The 22495-nt window shown below is 40.1% G+C and overlaps 1 protein-coding gene across 1 annotated transcript in view; it reads left to right on the forward strand.

The window, feature by feature from the left end:
- Positions 1 to 2798: 2798 nt before the first annotated feature.
- Positions 2799 to 22495, forward strand: part of lrmda (leucine rich melanocyte differentiation associated) — a 194058-nt gene continuing 174361 nt past the window's right edge. The window contains exons 1-2 of the mRNA XM_076285126.1: positions 2799 to 3049; positions 3450 to 3550. Coding sequence (XP_076141241.1) covers positions 3008 to 3049; positions 3450 to 3550 — 143 coding nt within the window. The 5' untranslated portion in view covers positions 2799 to 3007. The remainder of the gene's footprint in view (positions 3050 to 3449; positions 3551 to 22495) is intronic.

Here is a 22495-nt window from a genome sequence, read left to right on the forward strand (position 1 = left end):
GCACTATAGCAACGATATTTTGTTATTTAGGCTATCTTAACTATGTTCAACACCCCCTTCCCAAATTTAATCTGTTTAATTAGACCTACCTAAGTGGAATTGCAGATAGGCTTAGCCCAATTAATTTAATTTGGTGGTAGTTTACACGGATAAATATGTGATTTGTTTTCATTTAAAATGCCGAATGGCGTACGGCTGCGTTGAAAATATGCAGTCTAATCAGCAGTAGGTTGAAGGCCCGGTGCACTCTTAAAGATTAGACCAATACGAAGAACACAACGATGGATGCTCCGATGTTAACACATCAGGTTTTTCATGAAATGGGTCCTGTCACAGGAGCGTAAACGTTCGCGACAAAGTTAATTCGTGTTAACACTCACTTCAACTCAATGTTTTAAATCACTTAGCAGATCTACATTATTTATTTCAGTGTAGAATGACAAGAATTGAGAAAACAGAAATGTCTTGACAGATGCTTGAGAAGAGAAGTTTAAAATGCCTTGAACTGCTATTCACCGCTGAGATGCGTAATCAGTATTGAGGCTCTAGGGCAATCGGGCAGCCTTTCAATGCGGCTTGCCTTTCATCTCAAACGGGATGGAGGCGCTCAATTAAAAGCCTATCAGTTTGTAAGTAAATCAACGCCTATCAAAGTTGTCACATCAAACAAAACGATTATTATTGCAACCCGCCTCCCCCATTAATCTCCCTCTGCGGTAATCCGTTTGACAGGTCATCTTGGAGAGCAAGAAAACCTGGAGTGGACAGTCAATGAGGTGACACAAGTGTTAAAATATTATCCCGACCAGAAAACGGCGCTGTACAAGAAGAGAGGCAACATTTTTATAATTATTATCCTGTACTGAGTTTATCAGCTCACTTTAGGCCTAGGCTACTGGTGAAAACGTTTAGTTTTCACCAGTAAAAATTGAAGTGATGCTTTAATAGTTTCAGTTTTGTTAATTTTAAGTTTCCATAACAGGATGCCATTCAGCACAGTTTATTTAAAAGTTCACAAATCTTTCTTGAGATCCCTAGTTAAATGTAGGCTACAGTTTTGCACCACCAATTTAATTCAATATTTCCAGTCTCATTTCAATGTAGCTTATTCTTTCAAATGAATCATATTCCTAATGCTAAGAAACCTAAGTCTTACTAAAAAAATAAATAAAACGTTGCTCATTTGCACTTTTAGGTGTTACTGTCAGCAGGTGAGACAAACAAACAGGCTTCACTGTAAAAAGTGAACTTGAAGTGCTGTAGGCTAATAGGATATGATGCCTACAGGATTATTCCCCCCTATTAACTAAAAGGTCCCTCGAAAGTGTCATTGAACAAATCGGCCTTATTAATATCAACAGCAACTTTAGAAAGTCTGGCACAGCAGAGTAGCCGATCGTTTCATAATATGCAAAGATGCATGATTGATAACAGGGTTGCTGTTTTCTGCAAAGGCTGTCAGTGCATGACACAATACGTGAATTATTAGGGCAGAGAAGGGCAACCATAAATATCCAGCGTCAGGCAAAAACTCTCTTTATTGTCTACATGACGAATGGGCTTCTACACCAGACACCAAATACTCGGTATTACCCTTAAATGGGAACACATTTTTGTGGCCATAATTCATGGTGTTTAAATAGAAAGTTTTAAATGTCCCCATATATTTCCCATCTGCGACATGCTTATGAATCACTCCTTGCATACAAATACAATTATTTATAGTACAGCGCTGTGGATCCTTGTGTGAACGTGGACTTTCAGCTCATTAGGAAAGTATAGATTGCTGAAATAGGTAATTCACATTTCACATTAGAGACGCATTGGCCGTTATAATAATTTTACAAGTTAAACATTAGCCTATACTTGATATGCTATAATTTGTCGGGTGAAGATCAGACTTTAAACGAGAAATATATTGTTATTCGAACACGTCATTATAACTATTATAAACATAGTGAGCTACAATGAAGCCTTGAATCTGAATCGGCTGCAGTTCTCCCTTGGTAGCGTTCCATTCACTCAATGGAACTTCAGCATATATCAGCAGTCGGGACAGTGATGTGCAATCAACATTTTCTCATGAGTAAAATGGTATTAACCTACTGGTAGGTAGTGTTACGGGGATTAAGATACCCTAATGTTTAGAAAATGTAACTAGTAATTTCTGAAAGGAGCATGCACAAGGGAGACCACAGCAAACCACTTTACCTGAAATTAGTCTATCGCGCTCCGACCGACCGTTAACAAATGATGTAAGAAATATAAAACCAAAACAACACTCCTTTATTTTCTGGTATGGGACTTCAACTCGCCAAAACATCACACAAGTTAATAAAAGACACTGCAAAACGTATCTTGCCGGGGTCTGCGCCGAAAATCCACTGACCGCTGTGCGACAACCTATTTTTCCAAATATTCTGCTTCCGCTTGTAGGAGGGTTTGCCATGACGTTGTTCCCCAGAGTTGAAACCTCAAAATTAAGCAACATTTAGGCTACAAAGGCAGACGCTGAACGGCTATTCACCAAATGTTTCAACATAATAACGCATAACAACACTGTGTTAAAAGAGCGGAAGCTCTGCTGAAATATAACAGAAGAATTGTGGTCCAACGTAGGCTGTTGGTTAAAACAGACGCATTCATTGTATTCAGATATTAACTGTGTTGAGTGAACTCTTTCGACACTATATTCTACCTGTCAACATAATAGCAAGAGTTGTATATGTCAGCAAGACTAAAATAAGGTACACATGTGTATGTGGAGGTTTTCAGATAAAGTAGGTCAAGTCTACTAGCGGACACATCTAGCAATTTAAGAGTGGCGCGTGGTTTAGTCAAGGATCAGCTGACTTGGGCATGCGGAAGAAGTAGCTTGAATGACAAACGTGAAGTTGTGGAGAAAAGAAGCAAGAAAAAGTTAACATAAAGTATTTGGATTATACGTTAGAAGCGCACCTAAGTAGAAGACCGTTTTTATTGCAACATTCTGAGCTGTCACAACATTATGGCATACAACGAGTCAATGGTCGTGGTCAGTGGAACGCAAGTAAGTTTTGAATAAATCTTAGAAACTGAGAGTATGACTTGATTTCGGTGAGAAAATACGTCAGTGAAAGACGTTCCTTGTGAATGTGAGTGTATTTAATTCAACTTAGTAAAGGAAACAAATAGAAGTGACAACATGGAGTCAAACAAGTCATGTGACACTGGCACTGAATGAAAATGCTGGAAGAGGTGGAGAGGACAAGGTATATTTTATGTCAAGTATAAATCAAGTGCCAGTGCCCTGCCGAGGTCCTCACCCACAATAATGCATATTAAGTAGCCTAAAAATGACAAAAGCTGGGTGCAATACCAGTCAATATCTTTGATCATACCTATGGTGCTGAACAGTAACCAGTAACCAGTAAAATAGTGCATTAATTACTTTATTGTGACTGGAACAGGTTTCTTACATTGGACACGACTGTGAAGACATTCCAGGTTTTCTTGGAGAAAGATTTGGGGGATTTGCAAGAAGGTTGGATCTCAGTTTCAACAGATTAAGGTAAGACCTCATAGTGATAAGAACTGGTGGGCAAACACTAGCCTTTCAGATTTCCAGACCTCACACTCAAACTTTTGTAGTTTGGTGAGCCTCCTCTGGTATGCAGGTGGAATTAAGAAAACATAATAATGAGTGTTGATTAAAATGTAGATGTAATGTTATAATATAATATAATAACTAATATAACTTTTGATACCAAGTAATTAGCTACCAAGTAATAGGTAAAGGAATATTATACATTTTTTAAGGATCGATCAATAAAAAGGAGCCAATTACTCTTACCAAGTAACTTGCCCAAACAGGCTAATTATGCTCTTTACAAATGTTTGCAAGAAATGTGGTGTCTTCAAGCACATCTACATTGCTAACAAGTAAAAATGAAACTCACCCGGCACAGACACGACTCTTCTCATTAGGTGCACTGTCATGTGTGCATTATGCACCTCAGTGTGGTCCAGGGTGTCATCAAGGCATCAAAGGCCCTGGAGCACATGGCCTATATGGTCCATTATTGGGCTGATCAATAAACATGTTAATGTTTATGCATGGCAAGTAGTATAAAAGATTCCTTTGACAGGACATGGAGAATCACCTTGTGGCAGCTGGTATGGTGAACACCATTTCAGCTGCACAGCTGGCAAAGTTGATCTGACACGTAAAAGCGGAAAGATGATGGCTGTGAGGTGCCTTTGTTTCAGACTTCTTTTCTTGACCTGTCAGGCCTAGAGGGACTCTGAATGGGGCTCTCTTTCTGTGATGTGGAAATTGTGGTCTTGAAGCATTTATCTGTGCCGAGAATTTGGATTCCTATACTTAATTGATTTGCTTTGCACTTGTGTCTGTCACATTAATTCCTAATTCCTCCCTGCTCCAGCATGTCACATCTAAATGTATGGGTATCAGGAGAAAAGTAGCAAAATGGTCCATTTGGAAACAAGCTGTTGCTCATGGTATCCATATTAATCATTCTATAAATTTAAAAATGTAGTTTGTTGTTGTTGTTGTGGCTTAAAGTTGGTCGGAATGATCCTTGTCTGCAAATATCAAGTTTAGATGACGATATTTTTAAGATATATCAAGATTACATTTTCTTTAAGGCCTTCTTTAGAGCATTTAGCACCCGCAAGTTAAGATTGATAAATATGCATGAATGTCATTACATCTATGACATTACTGAGGTTCTGACAGATCAAACTCTTCATGTGAACTATGTAATGTTATTACTGTATGTATGGTTTGGTGGTTTTGGGATGTATGATCTAAAGAAGTCGCTGCTGCAGTATATCCACAAAGGCTGTGTCTTATATTCAGCTATGTTATTGACACATTGACGACTATGTAGCATACCATAAGCAGTTGGAGTGGTTTAGTCAAAGTCCTTTTAGGCAAGTCCCTCCACTCGGCGGCCATATTGTAACGGTTTTTTGGGCACTTATCGGGCATTTATTTCGGCAGAAATGCACATGCGCAAGGCTTCACGACATCAATCTTCCTCCAGCGGCGAGATCACAACAAATGATTAGCACAATGTCTTCACAACACATCACATGATTGGCTCAATGTATTCACATGTCAACGTTTTGCCGCGGAAGGAGTGGGATATGTGTAGACAACTGCCATATTGGCGTTACAAACTAACCCCATGCATTTCTATGGAGAATTTTTTGAGTGCTGTGTCTCCTCAAGTCTCTGGTTTAGTTAGTATGCAGATTATTTCCTTTGAGAGAGAGTTAATGTATGGTATGCACCAAAACGGTTTCATATCTGGATGTCAAGAGGTGGTACTGAGCCTATAGGCTTCATGCACCCGCAAGAGCTCTCACATTGTACTTAAAATTCAAGGAAATTCAACTTTTGATTCAGTTTTCAAGTGATTATTTTAAAAGTGCAGCACATATAACCGTTAAGTCATGATATGTCAAGTAAAACATTTCCACCATACTTCATGTATCATGTAGCTAGCTAGTAATTAGCAGGACTGTGTTCTGCTGTGTAAGCCACATGTCCTAATGCCTCATATCGATTTATCAATCAGAAGACTGGCAGCCACAATGTTTAAGTCCTGTTGCAGTACGTACTTCTGAGGGCCCTATTTTGGCGATCAGAAACGGATGGTCAGAGGCGCAAAGTTTATAGACATTAAAGGTGTGGCCAGTCCACATTCACTAATTTAATAGTGTGATTTTGTGATCAAACCCTAGGCACTGGGCGCAAAAGGTTGTTCTTATGTTTCCTAATCAGTCATGGGTGTGTTTTGGGCGTAACATCTTTTAAACCAATGAGAATGACATCTGTCATTCCCTTTAACAGCAAGCAGCGCAACTTCAAACAGAGCATCGGTATTTTGATAATCAACGGCGCATTTGAAGGAATCTGCTTCCACCATATAGAACAGGTATTCCACTGTTCCACTGATATCGGCCCGATATCGGTATATGCAGATAAAAGCTTCATAACTTAAATATCAGCATCTGCAGATATGAACATTTCTGCTGATGTGCCTGGCCGATATGGTGACCTGTTAATTATGCACACGTGAAGCAAATGTTTACGTTACTATGAGCGGCAACAACATACTTCAACATGTTGGCTGTGTGGCAGTATTTAAAAATTCCGGAAACATAATAAAATTGCTATTTGCAGTGCTTGTAAAGTACTAGTGATGGGGGTAAAACGACACTTATTTAATGTTACCAATTTTAATTATACGTCTTAAGAGCCATCATCCTGAACTCTATAAAAACGCTTCGGAAAACTAAGCCAGAAAAAACAGCACTACCTAAAACTGTGACAACGCATTGCTAGCTTTTGTTTACAATGGCAATCAGTTTCTGAAGTGTGTAACGTTAGCTAGTAAGCTAGCATGAGTTTCATGAAGTCCAGAACGAAGGCTAGCTGTAAAGTTACTAGCCTATGTGTTATAGGTCTCATTATTTTACTCTACAGACTGATATTTTAAGTTTACAGGGTTACAGCTGCATTTCTGTTCATTTGAGAACAATGTGCCATATTGTCAACAACACAGTTCTTGGAGAACTGTCTTGTCGGCTACTGTTCAAGTATGACATTTACATCATGTAAATTACATGTTTATGTGAAAATATTACTTAATAAATGTGGCATATTTGAAATAATTTGATGAGTGAATGTCTATTTCTAAAATGATACAGGCTTGAATCAAAGTAAAGTTTTTTAGTCATTAATTGCCACACCCTGGGCGCAAAGTTTAATAAAAGTGCAGCGCATGGCAAAAAATTCCTCACTTTATTGATTGTAAGATAAGAATAAGCCTTGTGTCGCACTTTGCGCCACCTTTCGCCGGGTGCACGATAGGGCCCTGAGTATGTTATTTTGCCTCAAAAACAGGTTTGTTACCAGTCAGTAAGTCTAGTCTAGTATGTTGTTTAGATTTGATTGCAATAAAGACTGACTGAAGTTGAGTGGCAGAGAGAAATGGGGTGGGATCGGGACATGACTCGGGTCAGACTCAAACATGGGTCCCTGTGAGCAAGCAGACTCAGGTGTGGCCTGTTGCACCACAGCATTCCTTGTAGTAAGACAATATAGTACCATCAGTTTCTATACCACGGGATGTTACTTTTTTTTTTAGTAGGCCTAGGGAACTTGGTGAAGCAATGTGCTATTTTCAGGTTTATGACATGTTCAGGCCCTTAAATAGCAGAATGTGTTCTGTAAAGTTGTTCACCATTTGTTAGATATTTGAAAAATAAGTTTCCAGATGACTGCGTCGCTGGAGTGCTTAGAGCGCTGTTTTCACTGTAATAGGCCAGTATCTTTTGGTGTGACTAGTTGGAGTGATACTTGAAATTATATGTGGATTATTTTGTCTTGCATTCTCCTCTACACAAAAATAACGAACTGCAAACACAATATGGTACTATACTGCTGCTATCAACATCTTATATACAGTATTCATATATGGGTTCAGTGATGTAGATGGTGTAATGCAAGTTTTGGTGTTAAGCCTCCATTTGAACTTTCCTTACACTGGCAGAGCGTTGACCAGTTGGAGTCACATCTTGTTGTGAAGTAATAATGTAGTATAGTGTTGTGTGGTGTAAGTCAGTAGTAGAAAAGGGGAAAACTTGAGAGATGGGAAAACAGCATGTTCTCCCTCATAGTGGGCTCTTGAGAGTCATATGATCTCTTGAGTATAGGGTTGAGTTACAGTGTGAAATGCAATTTATAACAGGGCATGTGATCACTGTAATAAAGTGAGGATGTGGGCCATCAGGATGCCCTGAGTGGCTCTCCCTCCCTAATTACACAGGGAGACGCAGTCAAAACTCTCATAGACAAACATCCTGTTCTGGCAACACATTCATCTAAATGGTCCGACGCAGTTTTGAAACGGCACACAGCTGAATGCCTTCAAGTGCTGGTCTCTATGGACTGCAGAAGTCAAAGTATCACTTCTTGTTTACCCAGTACTATTTTAGACAATGTCCTTATCAGCAATGGTGCTCACCAAGATGCATACATTGAAGTAGCATCCTGGCTGCCTGTTAAACCATAACCTACCAAGACCCTGAAACAAAAGGAGGCCCATGCAGTGCTTCTCAAAATGAGGCAGACTGAGCGAGAGTGAAAGACGTCTTAGAAGTTTGAGCTGAGGACGATTTCAAGGCTAGCCTGTCATATGTGTCTTCTGCAACCATGCATTGTTTCCCAAGGTGTCCCATCAATTTGTCAAATAGCGTGAAGGTGAGATACATACAACTGGAGCAGCTGGAGGATCTCATTGTCTTGTCGACTTTCTTTCACGTCACTAAAATCCACTGAGCACTGGAGGAAACGTTTTCCAGTCAAACTGGAACATGGGCAAACTATCACTCATTTCTGCAGATTTCACTGACTGCACATTTCTTCATAGAGGCTTGTGTATCTTACTTATTGTCTTGCCATTGTGATTTTGTGCTAGCTTTGATATTTGGTCAGTTCAGGTTACCTTTGTTTTTTCTCCAGCCCTGTGAATTTTTGATGCAATGAAACACATCCTTTCATCACATTTGGGTCGAGAGTTGTGAAACTGTTTTTCCCCAGTGTTGAGGAGTTATGCTGGCAGAAGCAGAATATACTCCAGCTATTTTATTGATTTACTTTCAAAGGTGTGTACACATGTGATTGCAGATCCGTGTTGTGATATAATGTATAAGGGTGTTTGGATAGACGTTCTCCTTTCTTATGGACATCAGCCTCTATATTAGTCATTTGTACCACATATTGAAACACACACACACACACACACACACACACACACACACACACACACACAGGTATAAAGATCACAATTTTTTGTAATAATAGATATTACAGAGAGGAGTTTATGACTTGAAAATGTGCATACTTACTATATATTTTCTGAAATTTTCTACCGGCAAAAAGCGTCCATGTCAAGCTTTTTCACAGCAGTAACACCTTGAATGTATGTCTGTGATGGCAGCAGTTTTGCATTTTAATCACAAATAAAGTATGCAAACCAGCGTTTTCAAATGAAAGTGCTTTCGATCTTCCCCGGCTGTCACAATGAAGTGTAAGTAGTCTGATGAAAAGAGAACAAAGACGACAAAGATGGTGGCTGGGTACATCAGGAAATGAAATAAAAACCTTGTATGGCCTGTCAACTTTGTCATTTTATATTCATATCTGAGGCACATTATAGCATTACTTTGCAGCCCATGGCTCAGTCATCTGTCTCTCTTGATTCATCATGGGTTAGACTGTATCTTTCAAGTCTGCTGTGTGTCAACACAGAAATACTCCTGTTAATTGACAAATGAATATGGTCCTTTTTTGTCAGGTAGACTCTGACATTTTAGGGGCTTATTATTGACTGAATCCAGTATGTAAATACGTGTAAATAAATGACAAGTGACAACAGCAGAAGAGGTTTTCATCATCTCTCACGTTTCACTGCAGTTGAGATGCTCATATTTGCAGGTAATGTACAAGTATGTACTGTACAATGTAAAACAAATAATAGGATAACAGTATCTGAATCAAGTCCTTAAACACTTGATTTTGGAACACGAGGGCATGATTCTTTGATATCAACATGTCACATATGTGATATTGCTAGAATTTCATTTTTGGCCTTGTGCAGAACATCTCTAAAAGTGCATTACCTGTTGTGTGTAGGAAAGGTCTTTACCATTTGTCACAGATAGAATGTTTTATCCCCCTGTTAGCCTGCCCTCGCTCTGGCGTACTATAACTTTTGACAATTATATTGGGTTTGGTTTATATAAAGCACTCTATATGAAAAACAATGTAATTGAATTGAAATCCCTCAGCCTAGTAACTTTTGGGCCTTCCCACCGCCAGCAGTTGCAGTAACCTTACATCTCTTCCAAAACACAACACAAGACTGTGTAATGCACATCAACTAGCTTGGCATAGTAGAAGTTGGGGTTGCTCATAGCATTATTACAATGATGAAACCCCTCCATGGTAGCAAGCTGATAAAAACAAAAATCACATTATATAGAGGTGCATTAGTCAGCCTGTGTGTCCCTAGCATAGCATTGGTTTTGCTTTTTGAGGATAACGTTTGCCATTTCTATGTAAACAAATCCTTAGTACATCAACAGGGAAATCCTGGCCAAGGGGCTCTCTGGCTGTGCATGCTAACAAAATGGTACCAGAGTTGATCCAACCAACAATAGGAAGGGATCATCAGGTCCTGCCAAATTTGTTTTGAAAAGTCCTTGCAGGCAAGTTTTGCAGTCTATGTTTTGGTAAGATGACAATCTTGTATCTGATAGAAAACATTTTTCTTCCACACACTGCAGCCAAACCACAGCAAATATGGTCCTCATTAAAGGCTTTCTCTGTTGCCTTGCTTGTTTAACATGAGCTGAAGTACAGGTATCAGTGGCCCCATGCATTCTAATATGTAGACATAAGCCCAGCTTTCCCCACCTCATAACCCTTCTTCTAAGGGGATCCTGTGGTGCAGTGCCTCCTTTAGATTGTATACTTGCACATCCTCGGGGCGTTCATGTGTTCTTTGCATTGTTCTGGCTGTAGCCTACTGGCTCTCCCCTCTGCCATGTAGAGAGGGTTTCAGTTGGAAGACTCTGCTTTTTGTGCATTGCTTGGCATTTGATATAAGCTTCTCTTTTTATTCACCATTTAGCACATTTTCCATTCAGACAGTTCTGTGTCGAAAGTGTCTCATTCACTATAGTGATTGAAGATGACTTCCAAGCTACTGTCAGTTGTCTACCATTAAAGATCACATTTGTCCAACAGTGCAAACAGAGCTTTATGGATTGGCCCTATGTAGTCATGTGTCTGTTTGCAGTAATGTTAGCTTATATATTTTTCTTATCTGTGAGTTGGGACTGAGTTTACTGAGAGACTTACTCCCTCACCCTTGTGGTGCCTGTTGTTTACACTCAAAAAAGTATTTTGACCAATATAACCTCTTTTTCTCAGGAACTCTGAGAACTCAAACAGAATCAATCCTTTGCATCTTTTCTCCCCATGAAGTAGTGCTGTTGTGGGGCGAACCATATCCATCCTGTCAGATCTCAGTAGTAAAGTTCCTTTCAACAATACAGTATAAATCAGTATTTCACAGTTACAACATAACAAAAGCCCACTGATGGCTATAGAATTATCAGTAAATCACTGTCAGCCTCCCCATCAGGCAAGCACTCCTCCAGACGCTCGGCTCCCCAATCTGAGCATATCTTAGGCTGTTGGGACAGAGCAGAATGGAACATCTTTATGTTCTTTTTGTCCAAATTAAATATATATTGGGCACCAATGGCATTCCTTTTATAACTGCATCCCCCTTTTTATTGTATATCCAAAGACTGATGGCGTGCCTGTGACACAGTGATTTACTGCCCTTCAGCTTTTTGTGGCAAGGCTTTAGAGGGGTGTGCTGACACAGAGCCAGTGCTTTAGAGGGGTAGAATAAAAGCTGACGTTTTATTGGCTTTAAGGACGAGCGAATAGGAAGCCCAGTCACATAGGGGAGAGTAATAGTTTCTGTACTTTATGTTTGCTAGCACTGCCAGCTGTCACTGCGGCCTCTCAAATGGAGGGGAAATTTATTGGGTATTATTTAGAAACATGTCAGTGGTAATGACTACAGCTATGATTTCAATTATCACCCACTAAATATAGCTTAATTCACTGCGTTTGTGGACCTAATGAATGGAGCCTGACATCATTTTTCAAAAATTCGATACCATGCTATTTTAATATTTTATGTTGACCACCGGTTTAATTTTCCTCCCTCACATTTGGCATGTGGCATAAGCTAGTCCCTCATGTGCAGTTGTGCCGTCAGTGTTATGGAGTTCAAAGTCTTCCCAGGAATATATATTTTTCCATTGACAGAAATCCAATTAGTTTTAGTACTCAGTCTGGCTGAGTAAAAGGGCTCTTAAAATCTACAATATGTTTCCTTAGCGTTTTAGCAGAGCACAAACTGAGTGATGGATTTTTATAGGCTGACCTCATGCCGCCCCCTGAGTGGACATTCTCCCTTCTTTGTTTTGACATATTTAGATACCCACTAGTTTAAGGCTGTAGTCTGTAGAAGCACTGAAGTTGTCTTAATATTGCATGACTTTTTGAAAGATTTTTTTTTCAGCACTAGGGTCTATCTCTCCTACATAATTAAACAAGTTTTTAACACTTAAAGATGAGCATGCAAGTGTTGCCTGCAGACCATGTAAATACATAGAAATTCATATGTATAATTTATTGCTGACATGTTTGGTAAAGAGGGGTTTTGTAGTGTGTGTGCAGGCAGTGTGGATCTGAATGCTGATCTAGAACTCTTGATACAGAACTGCTGCCAGTGCTGTTGGGTATGTCAGGGTGGTATTAAAGCTAAATCTGTGTTAGCTCATGGCTCACTTCCAGTTTATGTTCTCTATCACACAAAGCTATCTCTCTGATTAATGATGTAAGCAACTCGGAGGCATGGAACTTATTAGAGAGCTTTCAAGCAGAAAAAGAGATAGAGAGGGGAGAGAGAAAGAAAGAGAGTGTGCCATACTTTTTACTTCCACCGGACGTTTCCAAAGGCAAAGAAGGTTAGTTGTTTGGAAGCGGAACAAAGGCACCCCCCTTGGTATTGCTCTAGCAGTTAGGTTGCTTCATGAAGCTCTGTCTCCTACACTCTCCAGGAGAGTAGGAGGTGAAGAATGAAGACAAATACACAAGCTTTATCGTGCCCGGATTTGAAAAGACGATTGCAGCTCTTTTCCTCATGTTTTCAGGTTTGGGGGCAATTACTTTTCCTGGGGCCTTATGATGGATATTGAGACTATGAGAATATATTTCACCACCATAAAACTCCATGAATCCTGTCATCTCTTATCTATTCTAAGCATGTGTCATTATTAATGAAGATTTGCTGTAAGGTTCAAACAAATGGCACATATAGTAATGGGTTTGACCTCAAAGTCTGGTTCTTTTTAGTGGTGGTTTGCTGCCTTGTGGAGTGAGGTACCAGAGGGCAATGTCCTATTCGCTCCTTTTGCAAACCTGTACCACCAACCCAAAATGGTGGATTATTTTTCCTTCCCTTGCCAAATACCAAAGCCTTGCATGGTTTAAACAGCTGCACCACATTTTGGACACAGCTGTAGCACATTTCCCGTTCACATCACAGATAAACTCCCTCACATCTCTCTCCGCCTTCGCCAGTAACAGCCGTGACTGTCCCTTAAACCGCCATCTTCATTAGCAGATATCAGTTGGATACACAAGGCCTCGGTAGGGCGTTCACATAGGCCCTCTGAAATTGGGTCAACCTGATGGAAAGGTGTTTCCAAAATATGACACGCTCAAGTCTTAAACCATTAAGGCATTTAAACAGACCTGTAAAACACACCTCTCTCCCACGTTAACACTGGTACGCTTAAGTCAGTTGTTTTTCTGGCACTGACAGAGCCCTGCTCCAGCTAGCTGCCAGTCACCATGCGCCCGTGAGGAGCATTGATGGGACTCTGGTGGGCGTTTCTGAGGAGTTTGTGGAGTGAGCACTTGTTGTTTACCCCCCTTCTCTACTTCCCCTCTGTCATTGTCCAGACACACCATGATATTTAAGGGTGTCCCTTTGGAGCCGCCATTCTTTTTTGTTCTTCAGAGGGAGTCGTTTATTTTCTCTTAGTGTCTGGGGCCTTTGGTCTGCTCAGCACAGACATAGGGGCTCCAAAGCACAAAACCAAAAAGGAGGAAGAGCAGGAGGATGAAGAGGAAGAGGAGGAGGAGGAAGAAGGAGGGCCTCCTGAGCATGCTCTTCATAGGCTGACTGGGCTGCCCCAACACAGGGCTGCACACTTCAGATCTGAGCAGCATTTGTGTGTCAATAAGATGAAAGGCTTTCAGGTGAAATCCTGTTACCTTCCAGCGCTGCAGGATCCCTCATTGGCAGCGAGGTAAAAGGAAGGAATTTCACAGCCCCTCTACATGTAACATCTGTTTGTATTCCATCCAGTTTGGGAAAGAAATGCAGATTTGTGGGTTGACATTTCATATTCAGCTGTGTAAGGAGACTTGTTTTGCTCTTCTCCTAAAACTTTTGACAGCTAGTAGATTAATTAGCCCCTTACTTAAAGCAGTATTTATGCAATCCACTGCTATTAAGGATGTAAAGAACACAATATATTCAGACTTAAAATCAGTAGTTGTAACCCTATGTGTAGTTTAGCACTGTTCTTTATCTTTGCTGCAGTGGTGGTTTACCAAAGAGCATACAGAGCTTAGATTTCATGCACATCTACAGTGGTGCCATGACGGACATGGTCTTTTTCTTTGAATGCAGATACTGTTGTCGTCTCCTGATAAATCAAAGGTTGCTACTCATCCCACAAGGGGCTCTGATCCATTTCGGAAAATGCAGAAAGCTCGCTTTTGGACTTTCTTTTGAATCCTGTCATCTTGTATCTACTCCTCTAAGCATGTGTCATCATTAAATAATATTTACTAAAAGGTTCAGACAAATGACACATAACATATTAGGTTGGACCCCAAGGTCTGGGTTTGTTTAACTGGCAGTTAGCAGCCATGTGGAGTGAAGTACCAATGTCTGATTTGCTCCTTTTACAAACCTGTACCAACCAAAAATGGTGGCTCTGGGATTTTTCTTATGTTTCTCAGCCTTAATTGAAAGATGGTTTGCTTGTCAGTCATCTCTAGCTGCACCTGTGCTTTGTATTGATTGGGGTGTCTTTGTGCAGTATGATACTGTAGACTGAACAATCAGATTCTTAAACAATGAAATAATGAAACAAATACCATAAGCATACAAAAATGAAATGAGAGCAGTGCATTATTCCATTGCATTATAATGGCAGGTTAAGCCAAAGCACATGAAAGAGTAGCTAAAAGTTATCGCCTCGGTAGCCATGTTATGAAGTGACAGCAGTGGCTGATTCTGACTGACAAACCGAGGGGGTGAAGATCAGATCGGTGCACAGTGAGGTGCTGGTAGTCACACCCGGCTGGCTCTGTGCAGTGCGATCTGGATCCGTCCATGGGCCAGGCAGTTTAAATTAATTATTAGTTTTATAGCAAACCCTCAGGCCTCGCTGAGGCAGCTAATCCCTAAAGGGGGCTAATCCTGTCCTGCTTTACAGAAAATCAATTCTGGCCTTTGGTGTTGGCATGCCATCAGGGCAGGGGGACACATGTCAGATACCTCCTGATTTTTTCATGAGGTGGGTTTTGAAGTCGTAAAACCAATAGAGGTTGCTTGAGGTGCTGAAAATGAAAAGAATATCCGGGAGCTATGAAAAGATAGCCAGAGTTCCTCATGAGGGACTGCAGCAAGTATTCACTGTTTTTTTTTTGTGGCAGTGAACGAATACTAAATTGATGTGGTTTAATTGATAGTAAAGTATCTGAACTCTTACAATGAAAAATGGATTCATAATATTTTCACGAGATGTGTAATGAAACTAGAGTTCTTTTTAAACAACTATATTGAAAGGTATGTGTTTTTGTACTTGACTTTTGTTAGTTTATGAGTGGCCCTATGCTTTCTTTAGTCACACTCCGTAGAGGGTTTTAGTCATAGCAGATGAATTCCCCTCTTCTGTTTTCTTGAACATAGCTCACTCTCTGGACCGCCGCTCAATCGAAGTTGATACCGATCCACTTCATAAAAACAAATACACAACGGCTTAATGCTTTCCAGGTGGACCCAACATAATCTTTTGTCAAAAGCATCATTTTCCATGGTTCTTCCCTCGCTGTGCTGAAAGCTTTTTGGTCACCGGGCTGAAGGTGGTGTTATTTTTCACTCCCCTCTCCCCACACGTAGGGAAGCTGTTTTTCTTAACATCTCCGTGAGAGTGCAGTGGTTATCTCAGGGGCAGCCCTGCAGCTCACCTTAGGGGGTTCATCTTCTTAAGTCCCTGAAGAGGGAGCGCAGCAGTCCTCCCCCTCAGGCCCTCTGAATCATAGACACCTCCTGGAAATGTAATCCAGCATAATTTAGACATGTCTCCACTCAGCTACAACATGGGGCTGAATTCTTATTAGGGCTAACCAGGTGCTGCATGTACAAATACAGCAGGCTACAGCAGTCCATGAAATATATTTTTTTCTTTCTTTATTCTTTTTTTTTATGGAAATATTACATGTATTCAGTTCAGTAACAACTATGTCAATATTTCTGATGCAACATTGCTGTCAGTGAGGATCATCAGTTAATAACAATGGTGTAATGTTTTTATACAACTTTTCAGCATTTCATATCAATCAGTTAAGTCTTCCATGCAAACACATTCATAATTGGAAGAGAAGGATGTGCACCCTTGTGAAAGTAAATGTAAGTGAATGATCATCGTGATGAGTTATTCCATTTATATCCTCCAAAGTCCATTTTCTATTTCAATTCTCTGAACTAGATTTTAAGCAGTAACCCAGAATTTACTCAGCTGTGGGTTGGGTCTAACAGTGGGGCAGTGTGTGTGTGGGGCATTTTTCTGTTCATCTCTGTCTGGACCATAATGTCAGTGGAGGGATGATATCATAATTATTTTAATGCGCTGCAGAACTCTGTGGCTTCAGATTGAGTGAAGGGAGCCCATTGAAAGATAGCGATGGATGTCCGGAGGCCTCATGGGAGATAGAAGAGACAACATTGTTTGCCATGGAAGGCGGATAGAATGATACTTTCCATGTGGCGCAGTAAATGTAAGACAAGTGCCCCCTCACAAAGGGATGCTTTTAGGAGATCTCCATTAATGTGGCTTTGGTCCTTTTTTATTAGGGCTGCGTGATGTACTTCAGTATTTTTTTGGCATCATACACATTTCTATGATACACTTATTGATAAGGATTGTGTCACAGTGCAGAGAGGGATAGAACACAGAAGCATTACTATGATTACTCTATCCACCCATGATGACATGCTGTACTGATCCCAAAAACACTTCCTGTTATCCTCCCACACTCTCCTAGTTCTTCTTGTTAGAAAGTGGTGTCAAGTGCTGTTGCCCTTCAAAAACATATTACCAATATCCATCAGCCAATAGCAAAAGTATTGCACTACATTAAATGCCACAGTCAACAACAAAGTGTTCTAAATGACACATTCAGCACAAAACATTTTTTTATAACTCCACACTTATATACACGTTATATCATAATGTTTTGCTAGTTATTTTCCTATTCGTGTTTCTATCAGTTTTATGCGCTGTATGTCATCCAACACAAAGTCTAAAGTCCCATAACAGTTATTACAGACATAATAAGATATGACTGTACGGTTAAGAAACAGCCCTTCCGCCTATAGCAACTTAAATACATAACTCAGTGATGGAAAGAACTGTAAGTGTAATGTATCTTAACTGTAAGTCATTATAACTTAAGCTAGGTAGTTAAGTGGTGCTAAGTGAGATATCCCTGAAGCGTCATGTGGTTCTTTCACACTGGCCATTATTTCTGTATATTGTGACACCTTGTCAATTACTACCTGTTTCTGTACTGTTATACAATGGAGTTTTTCCCCTGGTTGACTTGACCGTTTCTCAGTCGGATAGAGCCATGACTCATGCCATTATCTTATGTAATTCTAAAATCACTGGAAATAACAACATCAACAAGCCCCCTTTTCTGTACTCTGTAATTGTATCTCCCCCCTAAGCAGTTGTAAGCTTGTGTTTGGTTTGCATACCTCTCTCATTGAGGCCCACAAGGAAGAATTACTCAGTTCTATGGTTTGCTCGCCAGCTTGGCAACAGCACTTGCATTTAAGCATCCATTTACAACCTTTTAACTGTCAAGATCTGTTGAATTATGGATATTTACTTTCCCCACAACCCTTTGAACCGTCAAAATGACTTTAATAGCCCAAGTGGTAATATTAATGTTTTCTCATGAAGAGTAGCATTATTACCATATCAGTGCACTGCTGTGAAAACTCACCAGGATCTTTGATGAGGATAGCATGTTAGCTAGGAGCCCACTTTATTTGCTGTCATTTTTTCTTCATATATCATATTATAAATCTAAGTGAGATTTTGCATTTACACTGGCTGATGATATCAGCTTGTCAACAAAATTGTGTTGACTTGCAACCTTTTAGACCAGGGTAAATATTTCCATGTCCAAAGCCAGTTGTGTTGTCAAGTCTGACGCAAGCGCAGAGAAAGAGGGGAAAAGTCGTTGGATTTACATTGTAATCCTGGCCTGTGTAATGTTTGCTCACTGACAATCTGGTCCAGACATCATTTTAATGGTATGTGTCCCGGGATAAAGCCAATAAGATGTCAGGATGATTGATAATCTGAGCATTATAGTAATATGTGTTTCCTGTCCCTCTTTGTAGTATGATGGCATCCAAATTGAATTCTTAGTGTGTGTGTGTGTGCGTGTGTGTGCGTGTGTGTGTGTGTGTGTGTGTGTGTGTGTGTGGGTCATGTATTCTGTATTTCAAAAAAACAGTTTCCTAGGTATCCGTTACTCCTTTAACTCTTCCTACCAATGTTTTGATGCAATGTTTGCATTTGCAGAACAACAGTTTAATTTAGTTGATTGTGGAATGACCACTGTTCTTATTCCAGACCACTGATGTAGCTTGTAAACTACTTTTGATTATATGAGAAATATATTCCCAGCCCACTGAGTGGCATTATCAATTGCAAACTCCCTAATGTGACTGTAGTGCCTGCTCATTCTCAGTTCATGCCACCAAGAGAAGAAAAATGTTAAAATACATAATACAATATCCTGTTTATTTTACGGCTACTTGCCAAAATGAGTAAAGAAACTTCACACAATGGGTCTTTTAAAATGATTTTGTTATCCTTTTGTGGCTTCCACTGAGAAAACAAATAGTTTGCCACATAAATAGAACTAGAACTCTTCAGGTGTTGCGTGACAACATATTACTTGCTGACTTTCACTTTCAATGACGTTCTATTGCGATAAGTGAACCAATTACTTACAGAATGATATGAAAGATGTTAATCAGAAGCCCAAAACCCATCGCCAGAGGTCATTATATACTTTGCAGCGGTCATTATACGGATTTAACAGACCTCCGAACGTTGGGAAAGCCCATTCATGTGAATGGAACTTTTTGTAGCACTCTAAAGAGCCATATAATAATTTAACATACAGAGATTCCGCTATATTGCCGTTAAGGAGACCCCTCATGATGCCACCTTTGCTTGTTTACATTGACCCAACCAATGGAAGCCTAATTCTGCCTTAGTGTGTGCGCTTAGATCACACGCCACGCCAACACTTCAGAACAAGAGGCAGGCGTGTCTATATCATCGCTTTTGAGACCACTTGTAATACAAGAGGCTAGCTTAGCTGTTGCTTTAAAAAAACAATGATGGGTGCACTAATGTGGGTGGGCTCTTGCCAGCTGTTCACATTTCTAGCTATGTTCAGACTAAACGGAAGTTGGTGTACGTCTTGTTTACAACATGTTTATGATTATCAGGTTAGATATTTGTGTTGTGTGTTTCGTTGTTGGGTTGCTGCTGGGCTGTGGCACACCCCTATCCCGCCATGTTGACTATCCCTTTTACACAGACATCGGTCTGGGTCTGTGATTACGTCTGCTGCCAGCTCAAAGGCAGAACAAAAACATATCATGCCTTTTTTACAGAACTGCAAGGGGGAATGATGGTGCAACATTCCTTGAACAGGTTGTAAAAGTATCCCACAAGTGTCTGTAAAAAGACTGTAATTATTTCTCACCAAAACCCCAAACCATGGCAGTACTCTCAACAGTAAGAATCATGGAATGTGTTCTGAACAAGATGTCCAGAACATCAGAACATAAAGCAGCTCTTTTGTATAGTACTTGGCTTATCTTAAAACAACAACAGAGAATATAGAATAACAAATGGAAAAACAGGCCTGAAATGTGGTCTAGATCATTTTTGTTGATCGGTCTCATGCAGGTTTTGAATGCTGCCCACAGGAAAGCAAATTAGCAAATTGAATGAAGTTCAGTCCTTTCCAATATGAAGGTACATTGTAGTCTTGTTTTCACAGTATTGCAACTCTGTTTACTCTCAAGCCAAATAGTGACACAAACTCATCTGTGACCTTTCAATTGGGACTGAATACATTTACATCCATATACATATTAGTAACAACCTTAATACCAACCAAGACATGAGTAAATGTATATTTCTGTTGTATATATTATATTATATTATATTGCTATGAAGTGACAGTGTTGATGCTATTGTTGTGTGCACTACACTGCCCATGATGGCATAATCTGTGCAACTGTGCATGACTGTCTGAGCCTGCATACTTAACAGCTAACCTGCCATTTTACTTTTCTTACATCTTAAAACCACAGACAGTGCCTGCAAACCTGTCATTTACTGGACTTTTTTGTATTTTTTGTAAATAGTGATTGATGGCATATTTTACTCAGTATGCACCTCTTGACGAAATGTATTGATGGATGCCCTCAGTAAGTGTTAGTTGAAGTGACAGAGCAATCTATTTTAAGATGAATTACTCTAGAATATACCTTCATGGGAAAGTCATGGATTAGGTTTCATCTGCTATTAAGGGGATGGCTACATTCATGAATCAAGAAATGCTATGTCTGCCCTGTCATTTGAATGCTCGTCTCTCCTTATTTTGGCTCTAGTGCTGTCATAGGATTCTTATTAGTCACTCCTTATGACTTACTCCACCGATCCAGTGATTTATTATTTTGCAAGCTATAAGTATATACAGTGTATATTTATAGACGTCTGCACATAAAGAATGACATTCATTATACTGTAAAAGAGTTATCAAGCTGAAGACCATCAAATGTAATCTCACGAAGATGATCAGGATCCCCAGAACTTGCATTAAAATGCCCGACTCTTAGCTATTGTAATAGCACTATTGTAATATAGCACTATCGTACTATAGCACTATTGTAATAGCACTATTGTAATAGCTGGGATTGCGGGCAGCTTCATGTTCTGCTTCAGCTTTGCGTACACATTTGTTTTAAGTTGGATAATGTGGTTGCTCTACACAACTCGAGCTTTCCTAAGCTGGTCTGAGCCCTGATGATAGATGCGCTGTTACATGTGCTCTATATGCAGCAAGGCAATGCCATTTTGATAATGGCCACAATCAGCGAGGATTGCTTTCACTTTGGACCTATTGTTGACAAATGTGAGAGCAATAAGGGATGCCAGCAGACACCAGACAGTTTTCATGTGTATAAAAAAGAACCTCCCTCAAAGGTTTTCCAAAATGGATCCAGTGCTGACACAGAGCTGACAGAACCAGATTTTAACAGATGCTTCAAGGGGACCTCGGTCCATGAAATCATCCTGTCCTGGATCCAGAGCTCCACCCTCTAACTGCTGTATAAATAGATTCTCGTGACAGGGTAATTCATCTCCAACCATGAAAACATCAACTTTAAAAGACAGCTTGTAGAGACCCAGCGCTTGTTAGGGCCAGATCAGCAGCCCAGATGCCGGGGATGTAAACTCATGAAGAGAAGATTAATTTATCTGTCATCCCTGACTTTGACAGTTGCTGTAAATCTGATTCGGCCCTGGTGTGTGTGTGGGGGGGGGGGGGGGGGGAGAGGGGTGAGGAGGGGCACTGAGGGGTCGGGCTGGAGGGGGTGTAGATGGACAGCCAGAGATTCCAAATGGGTGATTCCGGCAATACCTTGATAAAAAAAGGTTCAGCTGGCGCAGTAATTTAATGAATATTAGACTCTCTACCTGTGGTGTGCTGAATGCTCTATGCAGGTGATGTGTGATTAAGTTTTCATTGTGCAAAGGAACATTTGGTAGTGATTTTGAAGTCTCTCCGCTACTCTCTCCACTGTAGCCCCCTTTTTTCTCTTGTTATTTTCAAGATGGTGGTCACGTAAAGCACCCTGGAAAATGAATAGTGGGAGTGTCAGAAAAGCCATTTGCTGGTTGATTGATGGTAACAGGCGAGCTGCGGTGGCCATGTTGCCTGTGATCTGCAGCATGTGAACCGTGCCTGGCATTCCCCTTGGAAACAGTAGAAGTTTTTTAGAAGTTAATGTCACAGCCTTACATTAAACTGCCATATATCTTAGCCGATGTGTGGGACCGTGTCTTGCGAAATAGATCATGCATTGATTGTAATGGAAAGTAGCGGATTATAAACAGAGAAACAAAATAAACTCAGTTAGAGATAAATTTGTTGCAACACGTTACATTTCTGCATGTAGTCAATGTTACCTCAGTGATTCACATTTGAACTCTATTTGTCAGAGTTATATGGTAAAGTATGTAAGCTGTAGCATAGTCTTTTTTTCCTGCTTTTTTCTGTATGTTCAATTACAGGAAAAATAACTTTTGAATTCATTGGTGTGCAGATATACGGCAGCCTTCAGAGTAGGTTACAGATCACAACAGATGCCTCTTAGGGAAGTAATGTTGCATAAGAGTTATGAAGTTTCTTCCTGTTTTT

This window comes from Alosa pseudoharengus, unplaced genomic scaffold (assembly GCF_046254945.1).
Source record: "Alosa pseudoharengus isolate Yale_2024_CS ecotype anadromous, Long Island Sound unplaced genomic scaffold, YU_APseudo_1.1 YU_APseudo_1.1_scf_15, whole genome shotgun sequence".
NCBI classification, from domain to species: Eukaryota; Metazoa; Chordata; class Actinopteri; order Clupeiformes; family Clupeidae; genus Alosa; species Alosa pseudoharengus.